At 41.2% G+C, this 17,589-nt stretch overlaps 1 protein-coding gene across 2 annotated transcripts in view; it reads right to left on the reverse strand.

Annotated features, from left to right (window-relative positions):
• The window catches only part of MRPS27 (mitochondrial ribosomal protein S27), a 62,670-nt gene extending 45,107 nt beyond the window's left edge, over positions 1 to 17,563 (reverse strand). Inside the window, exons 1-3 of one of the 2 annotated variants that reach the window (XM_020790257.3) lie at positions 17,424 to 17,563; positions 10,979 to 11,056; positions 438 to 508 (exon numbers count right to left, since the gene is read on the reverse strand). In XM_020790257.3, the coding sequence (XP_020645916.1) occupies positions 438 to 508; positions 10,979 to 11,056; positions 17,424 to 17,493 (219 nt within the window). In that variant the 5' untranslated portion in view covers positions 17,494 to 17,563. The remainder of the gene's footprint in view (positions 1 to 437; positions 509 to 10,978; positions 11,057 to 17,423) is intronic. The other variant, XM_072992631.2, reaches the window with a different exon arrangement.
• Between the last annotated feature and the right edge of the window lie 26 nt (positions 17,564 to 17,589).

A 17,589-nucleotide genomic window follows, 5' to 3' on the forward strand; every position in this document is an offset into this window, starting at 1 on the left:
CTTTGTGGGGTGGGGAAACCAATTTAGCAGATTGCCTTGATGCACAATTGACAGACATATGGCCTCTATACGCCATCCATAATTTACTGACACTTTGGAAGCTAGAATCTTATCTACAAGCCCAAGAGAATTAGAAAGCAGAGCTTGTTCTACAACACATTAATGCTACATCTACAGCACGTTGGCTCAATAGCAGTATGTATATTTAAAAATATATATGAGAAAATGCAGAATAGAAATAATTTCAGTTGTTTTTGCACAGGGCTTATATCAAATTACTGTATCAACAAAGAACTACCTTAATATCTCTACTAAGAAATAGCATGTGTTGCTGAATCTGGGGTGGGGGAGAAGAATCAGTTATAAATCTCCTAGGGGAAAAATGTTACATCTATAAATGGCTAACTTTTAATACAAATTGATGTTTATATTCTTACCCGAGATATAGTAAGAGAGCTGACAGGAAGCTTTCTGTCATAAGTTGTGTCCATCAAATTGGCTAAATCAGCTGTAGAAATAAAACACAATTTTTAAATTTTTATTAATTAATGGTTATGGGTGGGGAACTAAGGAGTGCAAAGCAAAGATACTGTATTCTGCAACCATGCCTAACAGACAGAAAAAGCATTTAGTTCAAGGCTTTTCATTTTTGTTTCTAATGGAAACGTAACACTATCCTCGAACCAGTGTCTTCAAAATTAAGCAGTGCCTCTTAGGGAGAGGTCAAGCAAAAACAGTAGTTACCCTATCTTCCTATTGTCTGTTCTGCATTACATCATGAAAGCCAAATTATAGAGATGTATCAACTACTGCTAGGGATTTTAATTGGCTACAAAGTCAGATATATCATGTTGCTAAATCAGCATAACAATAGCCAAATTGCATAATCCACTGCAATTTGATGTACTGTATTACTGTTATTATTACTCTGGAACTTCATAGCCTTGAGACAGCAAGATGTAATAGACTTTGGAAACATATCCATCTTTTTAACATGAAATTATGCTATGTGCTACTCTAATCAAGGATGCACCAAGAATTCACTCTGTCCAAGCTTCACTCACCAGGATTTTTTTTAACAAACCACAATTGTAAGCTATTTTCTGACTCCATAAGAATTTCAGTGGCCTTAGGATTATCAATAGGGTCAGGATTTGAGTTATATATATAAATCTTGCATTTCCTGAACTTACTGAGAATTCCAGTGTCACCACTGAACAGGGCCAACCTACTGATCCTCACAGTATTAATTTATTTAGAATATTTATATCCTACCCTACATCATGAGATCTCCGACTACAGAACAAATAATACAATTTAAGACATATACATTTTAAATGAAACAATTTAAAATCTATAATGCAACTTTATGTATAGTGTACCAAATGGCTTTTGTAGAGGTTATTCAGTTTAATCTTTCTGGATGTATTCCATCCACTGCACAGTCTAGTAGGAAGCCATCAGAAAATCTTGCTGCTTTCAAATTGGTTTCGTGACTCCAAAGATACAAACCAGTCAAGAGCAATGAAGGCAAATAAGAAATAGCAGACCTAAGCAGCCCTACAGTATTTCCCAACTCTATCTGAAGTTCTTTCTAGAGTTCCCTCCCCTTAAGATAGTACGATGTGGTAAATTCTTAGAAACCCTATTTAAACTTCCAGGATTCCTTTCAAACACTTTAGTGATTGTAGCGGGAGACTTTGAAGCCTCTGTCAACTCAGGCCTCCTAGAGTGCTCACTACTCTTCTTCAAACTGCTGCCACCAACCTATCCTTAATACTCAAAAAGGACAAGTGTTTCTTTCAAAACAAAAACTGTGTTTATTGATTTGACAAAATAAAAGGAGTGAATCACAGGTAGTAATATTTATTTATTTATTTATTTCATTTCTATCCCGCCTATCTGGTCAGATTCGACCACTCTAGGCGGCTTACAATCAGCAACAATAAATATTAAAACATTACAAATAAACGAAGATAAAGATCATAAGAGTATAGAAGGAAAGAATCGTCAGGAATTAACTGTTGGGATTAACTGTTGGGAAGGCCTGCTTATACATGAGTGTTTTTAATTGTTTCTTAAAAGTGCCCAGCAAGGGGGCCGCACGAATCTCAGGAGGTAAGTTGTTCCATAGGCGAGGAGCCACTGCCGAGAAGGCCCGATTTCTGGTCTTTTCCTTCCGGGCCTCTCTCGGCGTCAGGCTCCTCAGCCTCACCTCCTGGCTCGCGCGAGTGACACGGGTAGATCTTGGTGGGAGAAGGTGTTCCACCAGATATTGAGGTCCTAAACCGTTTAGGGCTTTAAACGTGAGCATCAGTACTTTGAAGTTGATGCGGAATCGGATGGGCAGCCAATGCAATGCGGCCAGAGTGGGGGAGATATGTTGGTATCTTCTCACTCCACTGAGTGGTCTGGCCACAGCATTCTGCACCACCTGAAGTTTCCGCAGCAGCCTCAAAGGTAGCCCCACGTAGAGCGCATTACAGTGGTCTAATCTTGAGATTACAAGCGCATGTACCAAAGTAGTGAGGGCCCCCACGTCAAGGTAGGGTCGCAGCTGGGCTATCCGCCTAAGGTGGAAAAATGCGGTACGGACCACAGACGCCACCTGGTTTTCCATAGTGAGCGCCGGGTCCAGATGGATACCCAAGCTGCGAACCCCATCGCTGACAGGCAGGGTCACGCCCCCCAAAATGAGGGAATTTCCCAAATCCCCAGCTGTGGGAGCGCCCACCCTCAGTACCTCCGTCTTGTCCGGGTTCAGCCTCAGCCCGTTCTCCTGCATCCATTCCTGTACGGTCTCCAGGCAACGCTGAAGGGACAGAACGGCATCTCCTGCAGTTGGAAAAAAGGAGATGTAGAGCTGCGTGTCATCAGCATATTGATGGCACAGAGCTCCACACCCCCTGATGGCCCTCCCCAGCGGCCTCATATAGATGTTAAACAGCATTGGGGAGATGATCGACCCCTGTGGAACCCCACAATTGAGGTTCTACGGGGCCGAGACATTCTCCCCAAGCTGTACTCTCTGGGGACGGTCCTCCAAGAAGGAATGGAGCCAGGCAAATGCCCGGCCGCCTATTCCCAACTCGGTGAGCCTCCCCAGGAGGATACCGTGGTCAATGGTATCGAAGGCCGCTGAGATGTCGAGGAGGACCAGCAGAGACGTTTTGCCCCTGTCGGCCTCCCTCAATAGGTCATCGCACAGGGCGACCAATGCCGTTTCTGTCCCATGGCGCGGCCTGAATCCCGACTGGAATGGATCCAGGACATCTGTTTCATCCAGGAACGCCTGAAGCTGATCGGCCACCACCCTCTCAACTACCTTGCTTAAGAAAGAAACATTGGCGACGGGCCTATAATTGCCAATTTCGTCCGCTGCCAGGTTGTAAATCAAGTTTCTCAATTAATGTACCTCACACAGGCTTTTCCCTCACTGACTAACTCTCACAGATCTATCTCACTCTCTCAAACAATTTCTCTCATCTCTCTAAACTCTCCCTCACACATCAAACACACCCCTTATGTAATCCAGCTCCTCCCCCTTCTGCACCACCCTCCGTCCTCTCATTGGCTGATGTTCCCCTGCCCAGCTGTGACGGACAGGTGAGAGCAGAGCTGTATGTTACAGTGATGCTTGTTGCTTTTCAATGGTAAGTCTCTACAAATTACTGTAAGACAAAGCCAAGCCCTTCCTGCTTCCTCTTTCAAAGTACATACTTTCAGACACAAGAAGTGTCAATAAAAAGAGGATTATTGGAGGTGTGCAAGGCCACTGTGACAATTATATACTATAATTATTTTTTTTGGAAGGAAAAACAATCATAGGATTAAAGCAAGTCTTTAAGGATGGTGACTTAAATTAAATCCAACCTGCACTGTGCTGTTTTGTTTCATTTTGTCTTGTCCCAAAACATTATACTGGCTGGGGTAAAAAGTTGCAATAAATAGGTAAAAAGAAAGCAATAGATCTGTGGAGGCTTTTTTGAGGGGGAGTCACTTTCTGATTGTTAACCACTGCCCATCTGCACCCAACTGGTGCCCGAATTTTAGAGATTACAACTGTTCAGGTGGCAATGCCTGTAGTTCTAGTTCTGCAACAAAATGTGCCTTTGCAGGACTAAAGTACCCCATTCTGCTGTGTTCAGGTTAAACATACATTACTGACCTAATCTGTACTTCCTTGGCTAGGCCAAAAACCACTAACAGTTATTCTTTACACTTCTCCAAATGTTATGATAATAATTATCAGCTCAAAAAGCATCAAAATACTGGGGGAATTCTGGGAGTATATTTCAGCCACTGATATATAAATATCAGTGGCTGAAATATATTAAAAAACAAATATAGTACAGTATAATGAAATGCATTCAAAATGCTTATTTGTTTAAAAATAATGCAATTTCCATTAGGGTTTCTTTGGGGGAAAATCGGTATACGAATGAATAAGAACAAGCTGGCCACGAGTCAGAAAAAGAATGAGAGATTCACTGGTCACTCAGATCCCTCTGTGTCAGTCTGGAAATCTTTATCAGGGCTTCTGCCCCAGAATAGAGCCTGTCCTGCTGACACAGATCTATCAATCAGATCACCTCAGTTTAAAAATCAAAGGAGGGCAATTCAATTCATCCTTTTAAACCAGAGAACAGCAACTGGGTTAACTGCTAACGTAACAACACTGTCAGCAGAGTTTCAACTACTGCTGTTACTCGCAGGAAACAAATGAATAATTTATTCCTAACGTTGCTCTATGTTTGAGACCTCACTTTTCCTGAGCTCTTTCACTGGATACAGATTTGGTTGATCACAGCTCCAGAACAGATTAAATTGCAGCTGTTATTCAGCCATGATCAGTATTGTGTGTCAAGTACAGTAGTTGTGTTCCCTGATGGATGAGCAACTGCTCTTCTACTAAAATGGTTTATGCCAGCTATTCTCAACTTTTTTGGAGGGGGCATGCCATAATCAAAATATGAAAGAAATATAGGCCAAATCAGGACTGCACAAGTCACATAATTAACCTTATAAGGTGGTGTGAATAGGTCAATTTTAAAACTGGCCATTTCGGTGTTGAAAGTGAGAAACCCAGTAAAAGGTCTGTTTCTGTCTCTGTGCCTGCAAATGTGAAAGCCATCCATGACATGATCACGGAGGACCGCAAAATATCAGCCAAAAGTATTGCTATATATCTGAGAATATAACGTGAGAGAGTTAGTGCCATTATCCACAATGACTTGGAAATGAGAGAGTTGGCAGCAAAGTGGATCCCCAAACTTTTCACAATCAAACAAAAGAGGAAACGTGTGGAGTCACTGGTGGCTGCTTTGGAACATTTTGCAAGAAATGAGTCAGATTTCCTTGGCAAAGTGGTAACTGGTGATGAGACATGGATTTACTGTTATGATCCTGAGACAAAGGAGCAGTCTAAGGAATGGAGGCCAAAGAAGTTCCAAGTGCAAAGGTTGGTGCAGAAGCAAAGGGCAAGTTTTTTTGGGATAAGAAGGGAGTTCTGCTGGTGGACTACCTCCAACAGGGTTCAACCATCAATGAAAAATATTACTGAGCTTTATTGATGAAGTTGAGGCAAAACATCAAGGAAAAACATCGAGGAAAGCTCTCCAAAGGTGTCATCCTGTTGCATGACAATGCCTCGTCACACACTGCAGGCGAAACAATGGCAAAACTCACGTCCTTAGGATTTCAAGTGATGCCCCATCCACCCTATTCTCCTGACCTGGCTCCTTCTGACTATTATCTGTTCCCCAAACTCAAAAAACACCTAAAAGGACAATGATTTGGGAGTGTTCTGGAGGCAACTAATGCTGCAAATGAGTGGTTACACCAGCAGTCGGAAGAATTTTATTTGCAGGGACTTAAGAAGCTGCAGGACAGATGTTGCAAGTGCATTGACTTCCTGGGGGAATATGTAGAGTAGTGTGGCAGTTACAGCTTTCTAGCTCAATTTTTCTGGGAAAGGCTCAATACTTATCAGCACCCCCTCGTATTCCTGATACTCAACTGAAATCTGGCTTCCTGTAACTCGAGTCCATTGTTGCATGTCCTGAACTCTGGAGTTGATCAAGAACATTTGAATAACTGTAGATTTCTAATTCATCCGATCTAGCCAAGGCAATGCAGCAGCTTGCTACTCGCCAATGTCAGCCTCCTGAGTGAAACAAATTTCTAGATTCACTTATGTTTACCTGCTGGTCAAGATTGTTTGGGCTGCTCTCATGACAATATTTGGTAGGCGAGAGACAGGAATGCAACTCTCTTAACACTTTAGGACCACTGAGGACATTTTTGTAATGTACAGTATAATATATACCTTCTGGATAACCTGCAGGAGTCAGCATAGCAGTGTGCAACTTTGCTGGGTCTGGAAGGCAATTACATTGCAACCCAGACGTACAATGGCCTGCGCTATTCCCCACAATGAAAGTGGATAGAAGCCAACTTCCTTTTTCCTAAAAATTACTGTTGGAAAGAAAATGACAAAGTAAATGGAGCTTTTGGGAAGATAAGGTCATCAGCTTAGAAATCCTTTTAGAACTGACCCTTCAAGAGTCAACTGTGGGCAGGTATATATTCACTGGTTTTGATTGTTGTACAATGCAAACAGAATTCAGGATGACAGGGCCCTTGATAAATATTAAAACTAAAACAGGCTACTACAATGCATAGGGTTCCCCCTAAATACAGAAATATCAGCTGGCTCAGCATATTCTAGTTTGGAGCCACAATGCAGAGTTTCAACAGCTTCCATTTGTTTTTGTTTTTAGCTATGTTGAGTGGGATGGTTTCCACCTTTCAGAAGAGCCTGATTTTGGCACATTTCAGGAAACATAATCTTCTCCCATATGAACCTAATGAGATTTTTGGAAATATCCTACTGTAAGTCCATGATTAATGAAGCCAAGATTGTACTTTATTAGGAATGGTGCCTTCTCAGTAGTTGGCTCCTGTCCTCTGGAACCTTCCTTTGAAAGAACCCCACATAATACATACCCTTGGTTTTTTAGACGAGTGCCAGAAGCTTGTTTCTAGTTGTTTTTCACAAGCGTTAAAAGTTGTTGATTCTTGGCTGCATGTGCTTATACAGTGTCCCACTGGCTTTTAAATGTGCCTTATTGTTGCTGTTTTTATGGTTGAATTATTTTATTGGGTTTACTGCTTGACTTTTGTACTTGGCTTTGGGAACTATACGGCTGAATAGCAGCTTATAAACAGAACAGCATGCCTGCTAAAAAGGCAGCTTATTTCACAGATTTTTTAAAAAAAACATAGCTGCTCTCAAATAAATTCTCCAGCTTGTAAGTCATAGCATAGCTTGAGCAAGAGCACCAAAGTATTTGTCATTGTTACTCCCTTGATTTTATAGATACTCAATGGTTACACCTTTCTGTGTTCAGTGGAACTTATTGGCCAAAATCCTACTACAAATAGTAGTTGTGCTACAATAGTGGCAGAAGTGCTATCTCTGAAGCACTTCTGCTGGTGCACTGCATTTTCAGTTGTTCCAGGGACACAAATCAATTGCATAAACCCATAGTATAATTCTTTGTTGTTGAGTGTAGCGCTGGGCACATTTATGCTAATGTAAATATACGCCATGCCAGAATTCTGTGGTTATTTGCAGACAAATGCATCAGTGTATTTCATATACCAATCCAGAAATACCACATTTCTTAAGCACCCCTACTATTAATACAATCAATTTCTCTTCATTTCATATTGCCCAATAGGAGGAGGAGGATAGTGTGCCCAATAGTCTGGTTCAAAAGCAAACAGGAACTGAGTAGCCTTTTTAAAGCTGCTGGAAGTTCTCTGGAAAAAGTGGTACATCTTTGTCTTGCATACCTAGCCATTTATAGTGGTCATGACAGATAGAAGTTGAACATGCCATATATTGTTCTGCTACAAAAAGGTGGTAAGTTGGTGAGCCAAAGAGAAACTTCATTCTAAACTCAGGTGGGAAATCATCCGGTATTAAGCATTAGCTTCTAAAGTAATGAGATTCAGGATTGCATATTGATGAAATTCACCTTAAAACTGTCCATAGAGATTAAAATCCCTGCTCTCTACAAATATGTAGCTCAAGGGAATAATAACAAGAGACAAAGCTTTTCACCTCCTCAAAATTGCTGTTTCAAATCTAGCTCAGGTCAGCACAAATCAATAAAGGGTTACTGTATGATAGCTGATTGGTATCCTTTTAGAAATAAATCAGTGCTCACAATTCGGTTTTTAATAGACATTGTAAAAACTCCCAACGTAAGGACAGTTTGCAGGTAGTTTCTTCACAGATGACAATACTCAATGGGGATGCAGAAATTTTTTTTGTAGACATATGGTATTCTAAGTCACTGAAAACCAGTAAATAATGCTAATCTTTTGAGGAGATAAAAGAAATGGCAAAAATGCATTGAATCCATCAGCCCAGAATTAAAGAACATACCATTTTATATTCCTGTTAGTAATTACTAAAGCTTGCCATACATTAATGCAATGTAAAATATAATTTCTACATAATTTGGTTGCTTGAAAGATGAAAAAGAGGCAGATTCTACATTAAAAAGTAAGATGATCAAAAGCTTATCTAAGCCAGCATCCTGTTACTTGGAGTGACCAACCAGATAGCTTTTTTGGAGGTCAAAAACAGGACATAAGGGCATCACACATATCCAGCTGTTATTCTTTAGTGACTGATATTCAGACACATTCTGATTGAAATCAGTGGTAAGTCGCAGTTATAGTAGGCTATTGTCCACAGATGTTAATTTACACTTAAGACTGAGCAAATCCTGATTGGTTCAATGGGTCTATTCTATTCACTACTTATTGATTTCAGCCCATATCCAATTCTCTGGGCAGCATATAACATTACCCACCACATACAATGTCATCATACTCGTATGAGCAATTTTCTAATTTTCTTAGAAAACTGCCTACACTGGTAGCCATCACTATAACCTACAGTTGCAAATTTAACTACTGGCACAATGGGTAAAATTCTGTTTCCTTTTTCCACAACCTAGATCTCTCATGGTTCATTCAATAAAGGAAGCCAGGTCCTTGAGTTTGCAAGACTGAGCAGGGCTGTTTATAACAGAATATTTTGGAGCTCAGTGAAGCAGATATCTTTGGAGATACAAATTCAGTTTGAGAATTTCAAGCTCTCCTGCTACCAACTGAACTGAGTACTAGGGAAATAGAAAGAAGCCCATGACACCACATAAAACTAAAGCCTTAAACAAGGAACTGTCAGACCCTATATATACAACTTTTTTTAAAAAAAAACAATGTCTCATAATACAGAATTAGAATTTAGGGTCTTGATTCTTCATTAGATCTGTGAATGATATCACATTTTAAATTATAGCTATCATCAGATGGAGCTTTTAAAAAAAATTAGCACTATGATTCAAATTTTTTAAATCCAGTTTCAAAACATGTTTTCAATTTCCTTTAAAACTGACTTTTTACCACTCTGTTGGTAAGCACGGTTCTTTTTAATGTTATTTAAAATAACAACAAAATGCTGCTATGGATGCAAACAAAATAGTGCTTAAACAGTCATAAGGAAAAACCTATGCATACTAATGGCCATTTCAGACAAAACATTGTCTCTAATGTTTAAAAAAGTAGCAATTTTAAAACCAATCTGTGCACTTGTATGATTTTTTCATCTAGACCAGTTCTTCCATCACCACTACTAACCCCCTGCAACATAAACTCAGAGACTTTATTTTGATGCATGAATGTGAAGCTTCCCTGAGGGACCAGTTGCAGTAAAACTAATAAATCTCTGGACTGAATATTACCACGCAGTGCCATCTTGTGTTCATAAAATAGATGTTGCCAGACTGCAGTTTCTAAACTGCAGATATTTCTACCAAATCAAATAAAAGAACTGTTACTCTTTTTAATGTATAATGTATTTATAGGCAATTTCTCCATGGCCTAGTTATTCATTTATATGCTATTTATCCACAGGCTGTATGAAGAAAGTATTTTACCTTATCATCCACTGCAAGGTTTAAGATCTTCAGTGGATGCCCTATTTTGCATCTGATAAGGCTGGCTCTTGTCTAGGAACGTTTAATTTGTCAGTCACTGATGAAGCTCCAGATTAAAAACATTGGATTCCCACCAGAAACAGCATCCTTAAGTCATGAGGACAGACCACAACTTAATGGAACAGCACAAACTTTCCATGTTGAATGTCCCCGATTCAAATCCTGTCATACAATATGACAGACCTTTGTCTGAGATGAAAAGAAAGCTACTTCCAGTCACAACAAACAATACTAGTCTTCGAGGTCCTTACTCTTTTCCTCTATGATGTAAAATAATAATTAATCTATGTCCCAATGTTATGAAGTTGGGCCCTCCCCTGCTGTTGTCGAGCAACACAAAAGCCCTGATAGCACAATATGATATTTATGGGGAAACTGGGGGAAAAAACAAGAAAAGGATGTCACTTTCAATGGCCTTATTTCCCAAATGTGTTATCAGATATACAAGATTCTTTGATTTCATCACTACACAGCTACTCATCTTGAACTGAATGGTAGGATATAAATCTATCCCCACTCTTTCCTCAAATATACCACTCCGAACATGTCAAGCACCCTACTTTCCAAAATTCAATAGCTTTGCTAGTCCGTACCAAAAAGCTACCAAAATAGTGTGCTGTAAACTCACTAGATTACTATTTCTTCATGAAGCCAGACATTACAAAACTATGAGGTGGGAAGAGGGTAGATTCCAAGTCCCTGTAGTTTGTGTGCTGTCTTGAGATGAAATGGAGGCAGCAGACAATAAAATGGCACATCAGTTGATGCAGATGTGTCAGATTTTATCCTGAGACTTATTGGAAACTATTGGTCACTTTTTAAAAAAGATAAAACTATAAAAGGAATTATATCATTGTTTGAGAATGCAGGTATTCAAGATGAACAACAAATGTCCTTACCCAACCTGTGCTGTTCTTTTTCTCTTTGCTCCCATGTTGTAGTGTCCATATAAGCTGCTGAAAGAATACATCTTTTATCTAAATTAAAAAAAAAAAAAGACAAGATCAATATGTAATGGAAGTCAATTAGAAAGGATTTCATTTGTCATCTTTTTTATACATTCCATTTTCTAAATTAATTGCAATAAATTTCCATTATAGCAGCCCCTGTATCAGGAATCATGAACTCCCACCAGCCTTTGAGTCCAGATTTTGGAGAATTTAAAACTGTAAACTGCCTTTGTCAGCTTTACTGAACATAGCTTTAGAGAAGCCTTTCTACTGTACCATAAATTAGATTTCCATAACAATCCTGTAACTCATAGAATATAATGATCAGGTCAGCTACTGTTACCGGTACATATACATCATTCTCCAATATCTCAAAGGTGCTGAATAAAAGATGAAACAGAATTCAGTTCAGTTGTGAATTTAAACTTTGCATCTATGACTGATACAAAATCAGCTAAGAACACAGAATTGTAGCTATTTCTGTATTCAAAACAAATACAGAAACAATACTGAAGTAGAGCTAGAAGCAGAAATCAGCCCCAGAAGATTTTCTTTACTTTAAAATTACATTAAAAATTACTTTACTTTAAGTTACATTGGTTACCAGTTGCTGCCCGGGCCCAATACAAAGTGCTTGTTTTAATATATAAAGCCCTAAACGGCTTGGGCCCTCGATACTTGAAGGACCGCCTCCTTCCATATGAGCCTATCCGGCAGTTAAGATCTAGCCAGGGGGACCTTTTGAAAGAGCCGTCCCTTAAGGAGTTAAGAGGGATGGTTTGTAGACAAAGGGACTTTTCAGCAGCTGCCCCCAGACTATGGAACACCCTCCCGACTGAAATTCGTCTCGCGCCGACATTGATGACATTTCGGCGCCAGGTCAAAACCTTCCTGTTCCAGAAGGCTTTTAATTGAAATAACATCAACTGTGGGTCCTGATGGCAATTTTAATTGTATTTTAATCATTTTATCTTTTATTGTATTTTAGTTGAATTTTGATTGTTGTAAGCCGCCCAGAGACCTTTGGGTAGAGTGGGCGGCATATAAGTTAAATAAATAAATAAATTCAAACAAAAGTCATGAAATGAAACATTGGTAGGTAAACAAACTTTACAAACATTTTCACTCTCTTGCTTTCAGATCTGTTGAACTAAGAGGATGATCATCATTAACAACAACAACTAGCATGTCCAGTGGCCATGCTGACTACAGATCACAGGTGTTACAGTCCAGTATCTCAGAAACACTCCAGGTTGGGGAAGGCTGCTGCACAGGCTATCCTTTACACAGAGTGAGGTAGCTGAGTGGGTGCAGGACATCACTGCCTGATACACTTACTTTCACTCCCCATCAACCACACACAATCCAAGTGGTCTGAGGTACGCCCATTCGTGGGAGGCGAGGCAGGGATACAAACTTCCTCTCCTTGACTCTGCAAGCAGCCACTTCAAGCCACTGATCTACAGTATATCATAGGAGTACACCCCCCCTCACATTTCATAAATATTTCAGAATATCTTTTCATGTGACAACACTGAAGAAATGACACTTGGCTACAATGTAAAGCAGTGAGTATACAGCTTGTATAACAGTGTAAATGTGCTGTCCCCTCAAAATAATGCAACACATAGCCATTCATGTCTAAACCGCTGGCAACAAAAGTGAGTATACCCCTAAGTGACAGCGTCCAAATTGGGCCCAAGTAGCCATCTTCCCTCCCTGGTGTCAGGAGACCCGTTAGTGTCACAAGTCTCAGGTGTGAAGAGGGAGCAGGTGTTATCGCTCTCACTCTCTCAGACTGGTCACTGGAGTTCCACATGGCACCTCATGGTATTATCTGGGGATCTGAAGAAAAAAATTGTTGCTCTACATCAAGATGTCCTCAACCCCCGGTCCATGGCCCAGTGCTGATCCACAGCCATCACAGGACCGGGCCATGGAGAAAGATCTCTCCCCCCCCCCGCATTCTCCCCCCGCCTACACACACAGCCCACCACACGCATGCACGGATGACCCTCCAACCCACGAGCATGCCCCTCACCTCTGTGAGCGCCCCCCATCTCTGTGCATGCATGCAAGCGTGCTCTGCCCCTCCATGAGCACACCCCTCCCACCCACCCCAAACCAGTTGGGGACCACTGGCCTAGGCTATAAGAAGGTTGCCAAAACCCTGAAACTGAGCTGCAGCACAGTGGCAAAGACCATACAACAGTTTATCAGGACAGGTTCCACTCAGAACAGGCCTTGCCATGGTCGACCAAAGAAGTGGAGTGCCCGTGCTCAGCATTATATCCAGAGGATGGCTTTGAGAAATAGATGTATGAGTGCTGCCAGCATTGCTGCAGAGGTTGAAGGGGGGTCAGCCTGTCAGTGCTCAGACCATACACTACACATTGCATCAAACTGGTCTCCAGGACAGTCATCCTAGAAGGAAGCCTCTTCTAAAGATGATGCACAAGAAAGCCCACATACGGTTTGCTGCAGACAAGCAGACTAAGGACATGGATTTCTGGAACCATGTCCTGTGGTCAGGTGAGACCAAGATAAACTTATTTGGTTCAGATGGTGTCAAGTGTGTCTGGTGGCAACCACGTGAGGAGTACAAAGACAAGCATGTCATGCCTCCAGTCAAGCATGGTGGTGGGATTGTCATGGTCTGGGGCTGCATTGGGTGCTGCTGGCATTGGGGAGCTACAGTTCATTGAGGGAACCATGAACGCCAACATTTACTGTGACATACTGAAGCAGAGCATGATTCCCTCCCTTCAGAGATTGGGCCGCAGGGCAGTATTCCAACATGATAACAACCCCAAACACACCTCCAAAATGACCACTGCCCTTGCTAAAGAGGCTGAGGGTAAAAGTGATGGACTGGTCAAGCATGTCTCTAGACCTAAACCCTACTGAGCATTTATGGGGCATCCTGAAACGGGGGGGGGGGGGGAAGGTGTGCAGGTCTCTAACTTCCACTAGCTCTATGATGTCATCATGGAGGACTCTGGTGGCAATCTGTGAAGCTCTGGTGAACTCTATGCCCAAGAGGGTTAAGCAGTACTGGAAAATAATGGTGGCCACACAAAATATTGACACTTTGTGCCCAATTTGGACATTGTCACTTAGAGGTGTACTCACTTTTATTGCCAGCAGTTTAAGCATGAATGGCTGTGTGTTGCGTTATTTTGAGGGGACAGCATATTTAATTACACAAGCTGTATACTCACTGCTTTACATTGTAGCCAAGTGTCATTTCTTCAATGTTGTCACATGAAAAGATACTAAAATATTTATGAAATATGAGAGGGTGTACAGTATTCACTTCTGTGATATACTGTATATCAGTCCTTAGCTTTCATTGTTATCTATGAATAATGGGGCAGAGAAGCAGGTGGCCATCCACATATTGTTAACTGCAACTCCTGCCGTGCCTCACCACTGATTATAAACAGTAGGTCTAATGGGAATTACAGTCCAGCAACAATAATTAGTTGTACATCCTTCACCCTCCTTGGATTAGAGACATAAAATTCCCAGGACTTTTCAAGCCATGGGGGAAATATATGATTTTCCTTAATACACAAAATGGAAATCTAAAACTAAAATGTATGTAATACTTACTTTCACATCAAGCCTAAACCACGCTTTAGCAACATAAAATGCTTCATAAAATTGTACCAGTTAACACAACCATCAAATCTGGAAACACTAAAGCCTTAATTTGGGGGAAACAATACATACTTCATACTGAGCAGTGATCTGCAAACTGCTGCAACTATGCTACCTACAGACATGTCTGAAATCAGAAAAGTAGGAAAAACAGAAATAAGTTTCTGCAAATCTGCTTTGATCTGGATTCCTGCATTGAGTAGGGGTCTTAACTCAATGGCCTTCCACCTCCATTATTCTATGATTCTAAGTTTACATGCTAAACAAAATTTAAAAAATTCATTAAAAATTAATTAAAACAGGTGTGCTTTACTGTGATTGTTTCTACCAGACTTGAACTAAATTCACCAAAACCAGCAACAATCCATAAGCCAGGAAAGCATGCTAGTCTCATGAAAAGAGCAGCATCTACTAGGTATAAAAACACACTTTGCAGTTTAGTGTTGTTTAGTTCGACAGTGCACACAGAAACTATCATTCTCTAATTCTATATTATTACATATACATCTTTTTGCTATGGAATTCATGGCATTTAGAGTAGTTCAAGCCTTTCTTATAAAAACAAAACAAAGCACACACTCCACTCATTCCAAACAAGAAAACAGTGGATCATTTTTTCTGACATTTCCAAAAATTCTCAGGTTTTGCACATTTTCCCCCCAGAGGCTTCACATCTCTGCCCATGATAATCATGTCAGTAACAACCTTCTCAACCAAAAAATTTTATTGGCACTCCTAACTTTATAGTCTTACAGGCATAGTCTGCATGTCCCCTATTTCTTCTTGGGTTATTTTCTTAGCTGTTACCCAAGCTGCAAATCCCCCCTCTCCATGTCGCTGAAATAGTCCAGTGGAAAGGCAAGAGCCAATACAACTGGTTCCAGTGACGTCGCAGGAGCTGCCAGAATGATACAAACTGCCTCCAGCTCTGGATTTTGCCTCGAGGTGGACTCCTGAAGCCTTTTCCATCAGTGGATATAGTCACAAGGCAGTGGAGGTTTGAAATCTGAGTTTTACTTCTCCTAGATGGGCTGCCTTCCAAGGCTGATGAGCCCCACCTAACCCAGAGGCAGTTTGTGTCGTTCTGGCAACTTGTGCAACATTGCTGGAACCAGCTGTGTTGGCTCTTGCCTTTCCATTGGACTATTCCAGCAATGTGGAGAGGGGGATTTGCTGCTTGGGTAACAGCCTATCCACCATATTATTTTACCCAGGCTTCGTGCTCTGTAGAGGACACTCATACAGAGTGTGTTACCATGGTCTTTCGAGACTAAAAGATGCCTAAATTTTCTTAGCAAGAAAAAGAAAAGAAGAAAAGACAAAACCTAGCAGTGACTTAATTTGTAAGGTAAGAAGCCATTTGTCTAGAAGCAAAGGACTTTAGTTAAATCCTTTGGCTCACAGCAGTAAAGGTAAAGGTTCCCCTTGACATTTTCGTCAGTCGTGTTCGACTCTAGGGGGCGTTTCCAAGCCGTGGAGCCAGCGTTTGTCCGAAGACAGTTTCTGTTGTCACGTGGCCAGCGCAACTTAGATTCGGAACGCTGTTTACCTTCCCATCAAGATGGTACCTATTTATCCACTTGCATTTACATGCTTTCGAACTGCTAGGTTGGCGAGGAGCTGGGACAAAGCGATGGGAGCTCACTCCGTCACGTGGATTTGATCTTACAACTGCTGGTCTTCTGACCCTGCAGCTCCCAAAGGCTTTTGCGGTTTAGCCCGCAGCGCCACCACATCCCTCACAGCAGAAGAGAACATAAAAAGGTTTGTGTAAGAAAGCTGTTACATCCTATTAGAACAAAAAGTGTAATTCAAAAACCAAGGAGTCTATTCTAAAGCAAGTGATTAATTAGCTAAAAACTTCATTGCTTAGTATGGTAAGTGGCAGTAAACTAGACTCGCTAAATCTGTAGGGATGTGGTGAGCCATCTCCTCTATAAATTCCTTTGAGCAAATAGGCCTTCTCTAGTTGCAGCTTACTTTACACGCAACTAAAATAGACCAACAGAACTTATAGAGAAGTTGATTCACCAACTCCTCACTCTACTGAGACTTAGTCTTCAGTGTGGAAGGGATTATCACTCTTGAATGGGCCTTCTCAGCCACACTAGATGCTGTTCCAAGACGTGTTCAGAGCACGTTACCATACTCTCTTGAGACGGAAGGATGCCTACAAGAGTGATGAGACTTAGTACACTAAACAGGAAGATTTCAGCCACTGACTGTAATTTAAATACTAAAACAATATTATTAGACGAAGGAAAGACCAATAACATGAGGCTGATGAACATGTCACATCCATGCGGTCCACAGAGATGACTGAAAAGGCATAACACATTCTGAAGTACAGCACCATCTTATGCTTATACAGCAGTGAGCACTGCTAAACCACTCCAACTCCACGTAATGCTACTTACTCCCAAATTAAATACAAAAGAGCTGCAAAAAGACTTACCGTATTTTTTTATTATTATTTCATTAAGCAACCTCACTCAACATATCCTAATTGGTCTGCCCCATTAAGCTGTTACTAAAATATACCAAAACCTACTTTTATCTCCCCAAATAAATCCAAGCCATTTTGGTAGGGACCTTTGTGGGCATGATTGCAACCCAGGACAGCCCGCTGCTTAAGCTTCAGCGAAAGAGAAAAGGACCACGCTGGAAAACTCTCAGGAACAGAGCACGGTTGCAAACAAAACTTTCTCCCACGCCCACAAAATCTACTCACCCACCGCTCTCCAGCGACTAACTCCAGCCCTGCTCCACAGCAACCCTCGCTGGAACATGGAGGCCGCCATTTTGGCGCGTACCACGCCTCCCTGTCGCTGCGGGGGGGGCGGGGCCGAAGAATCTCTCCTACTGTCGCAAGCCCGCCGGTTCAGGCCTCGACGGCC

The sequence above is a fragment of the Pogona vitticeps genome, chromosome 2 (genome assembly GCF_051106095.1).
Source record: "Pogona vitticeps strain Pit_001003342236 chromosome 2, PviZW2.1, whole genome shotgun sequence".
In the NCBI taxonomy this organism is placed as follows: Eukaryota; Metazoa; Chordata; class Lepidosauria; order Squamata; family Agamidae; genus Pogona; species Pogona vitticeps.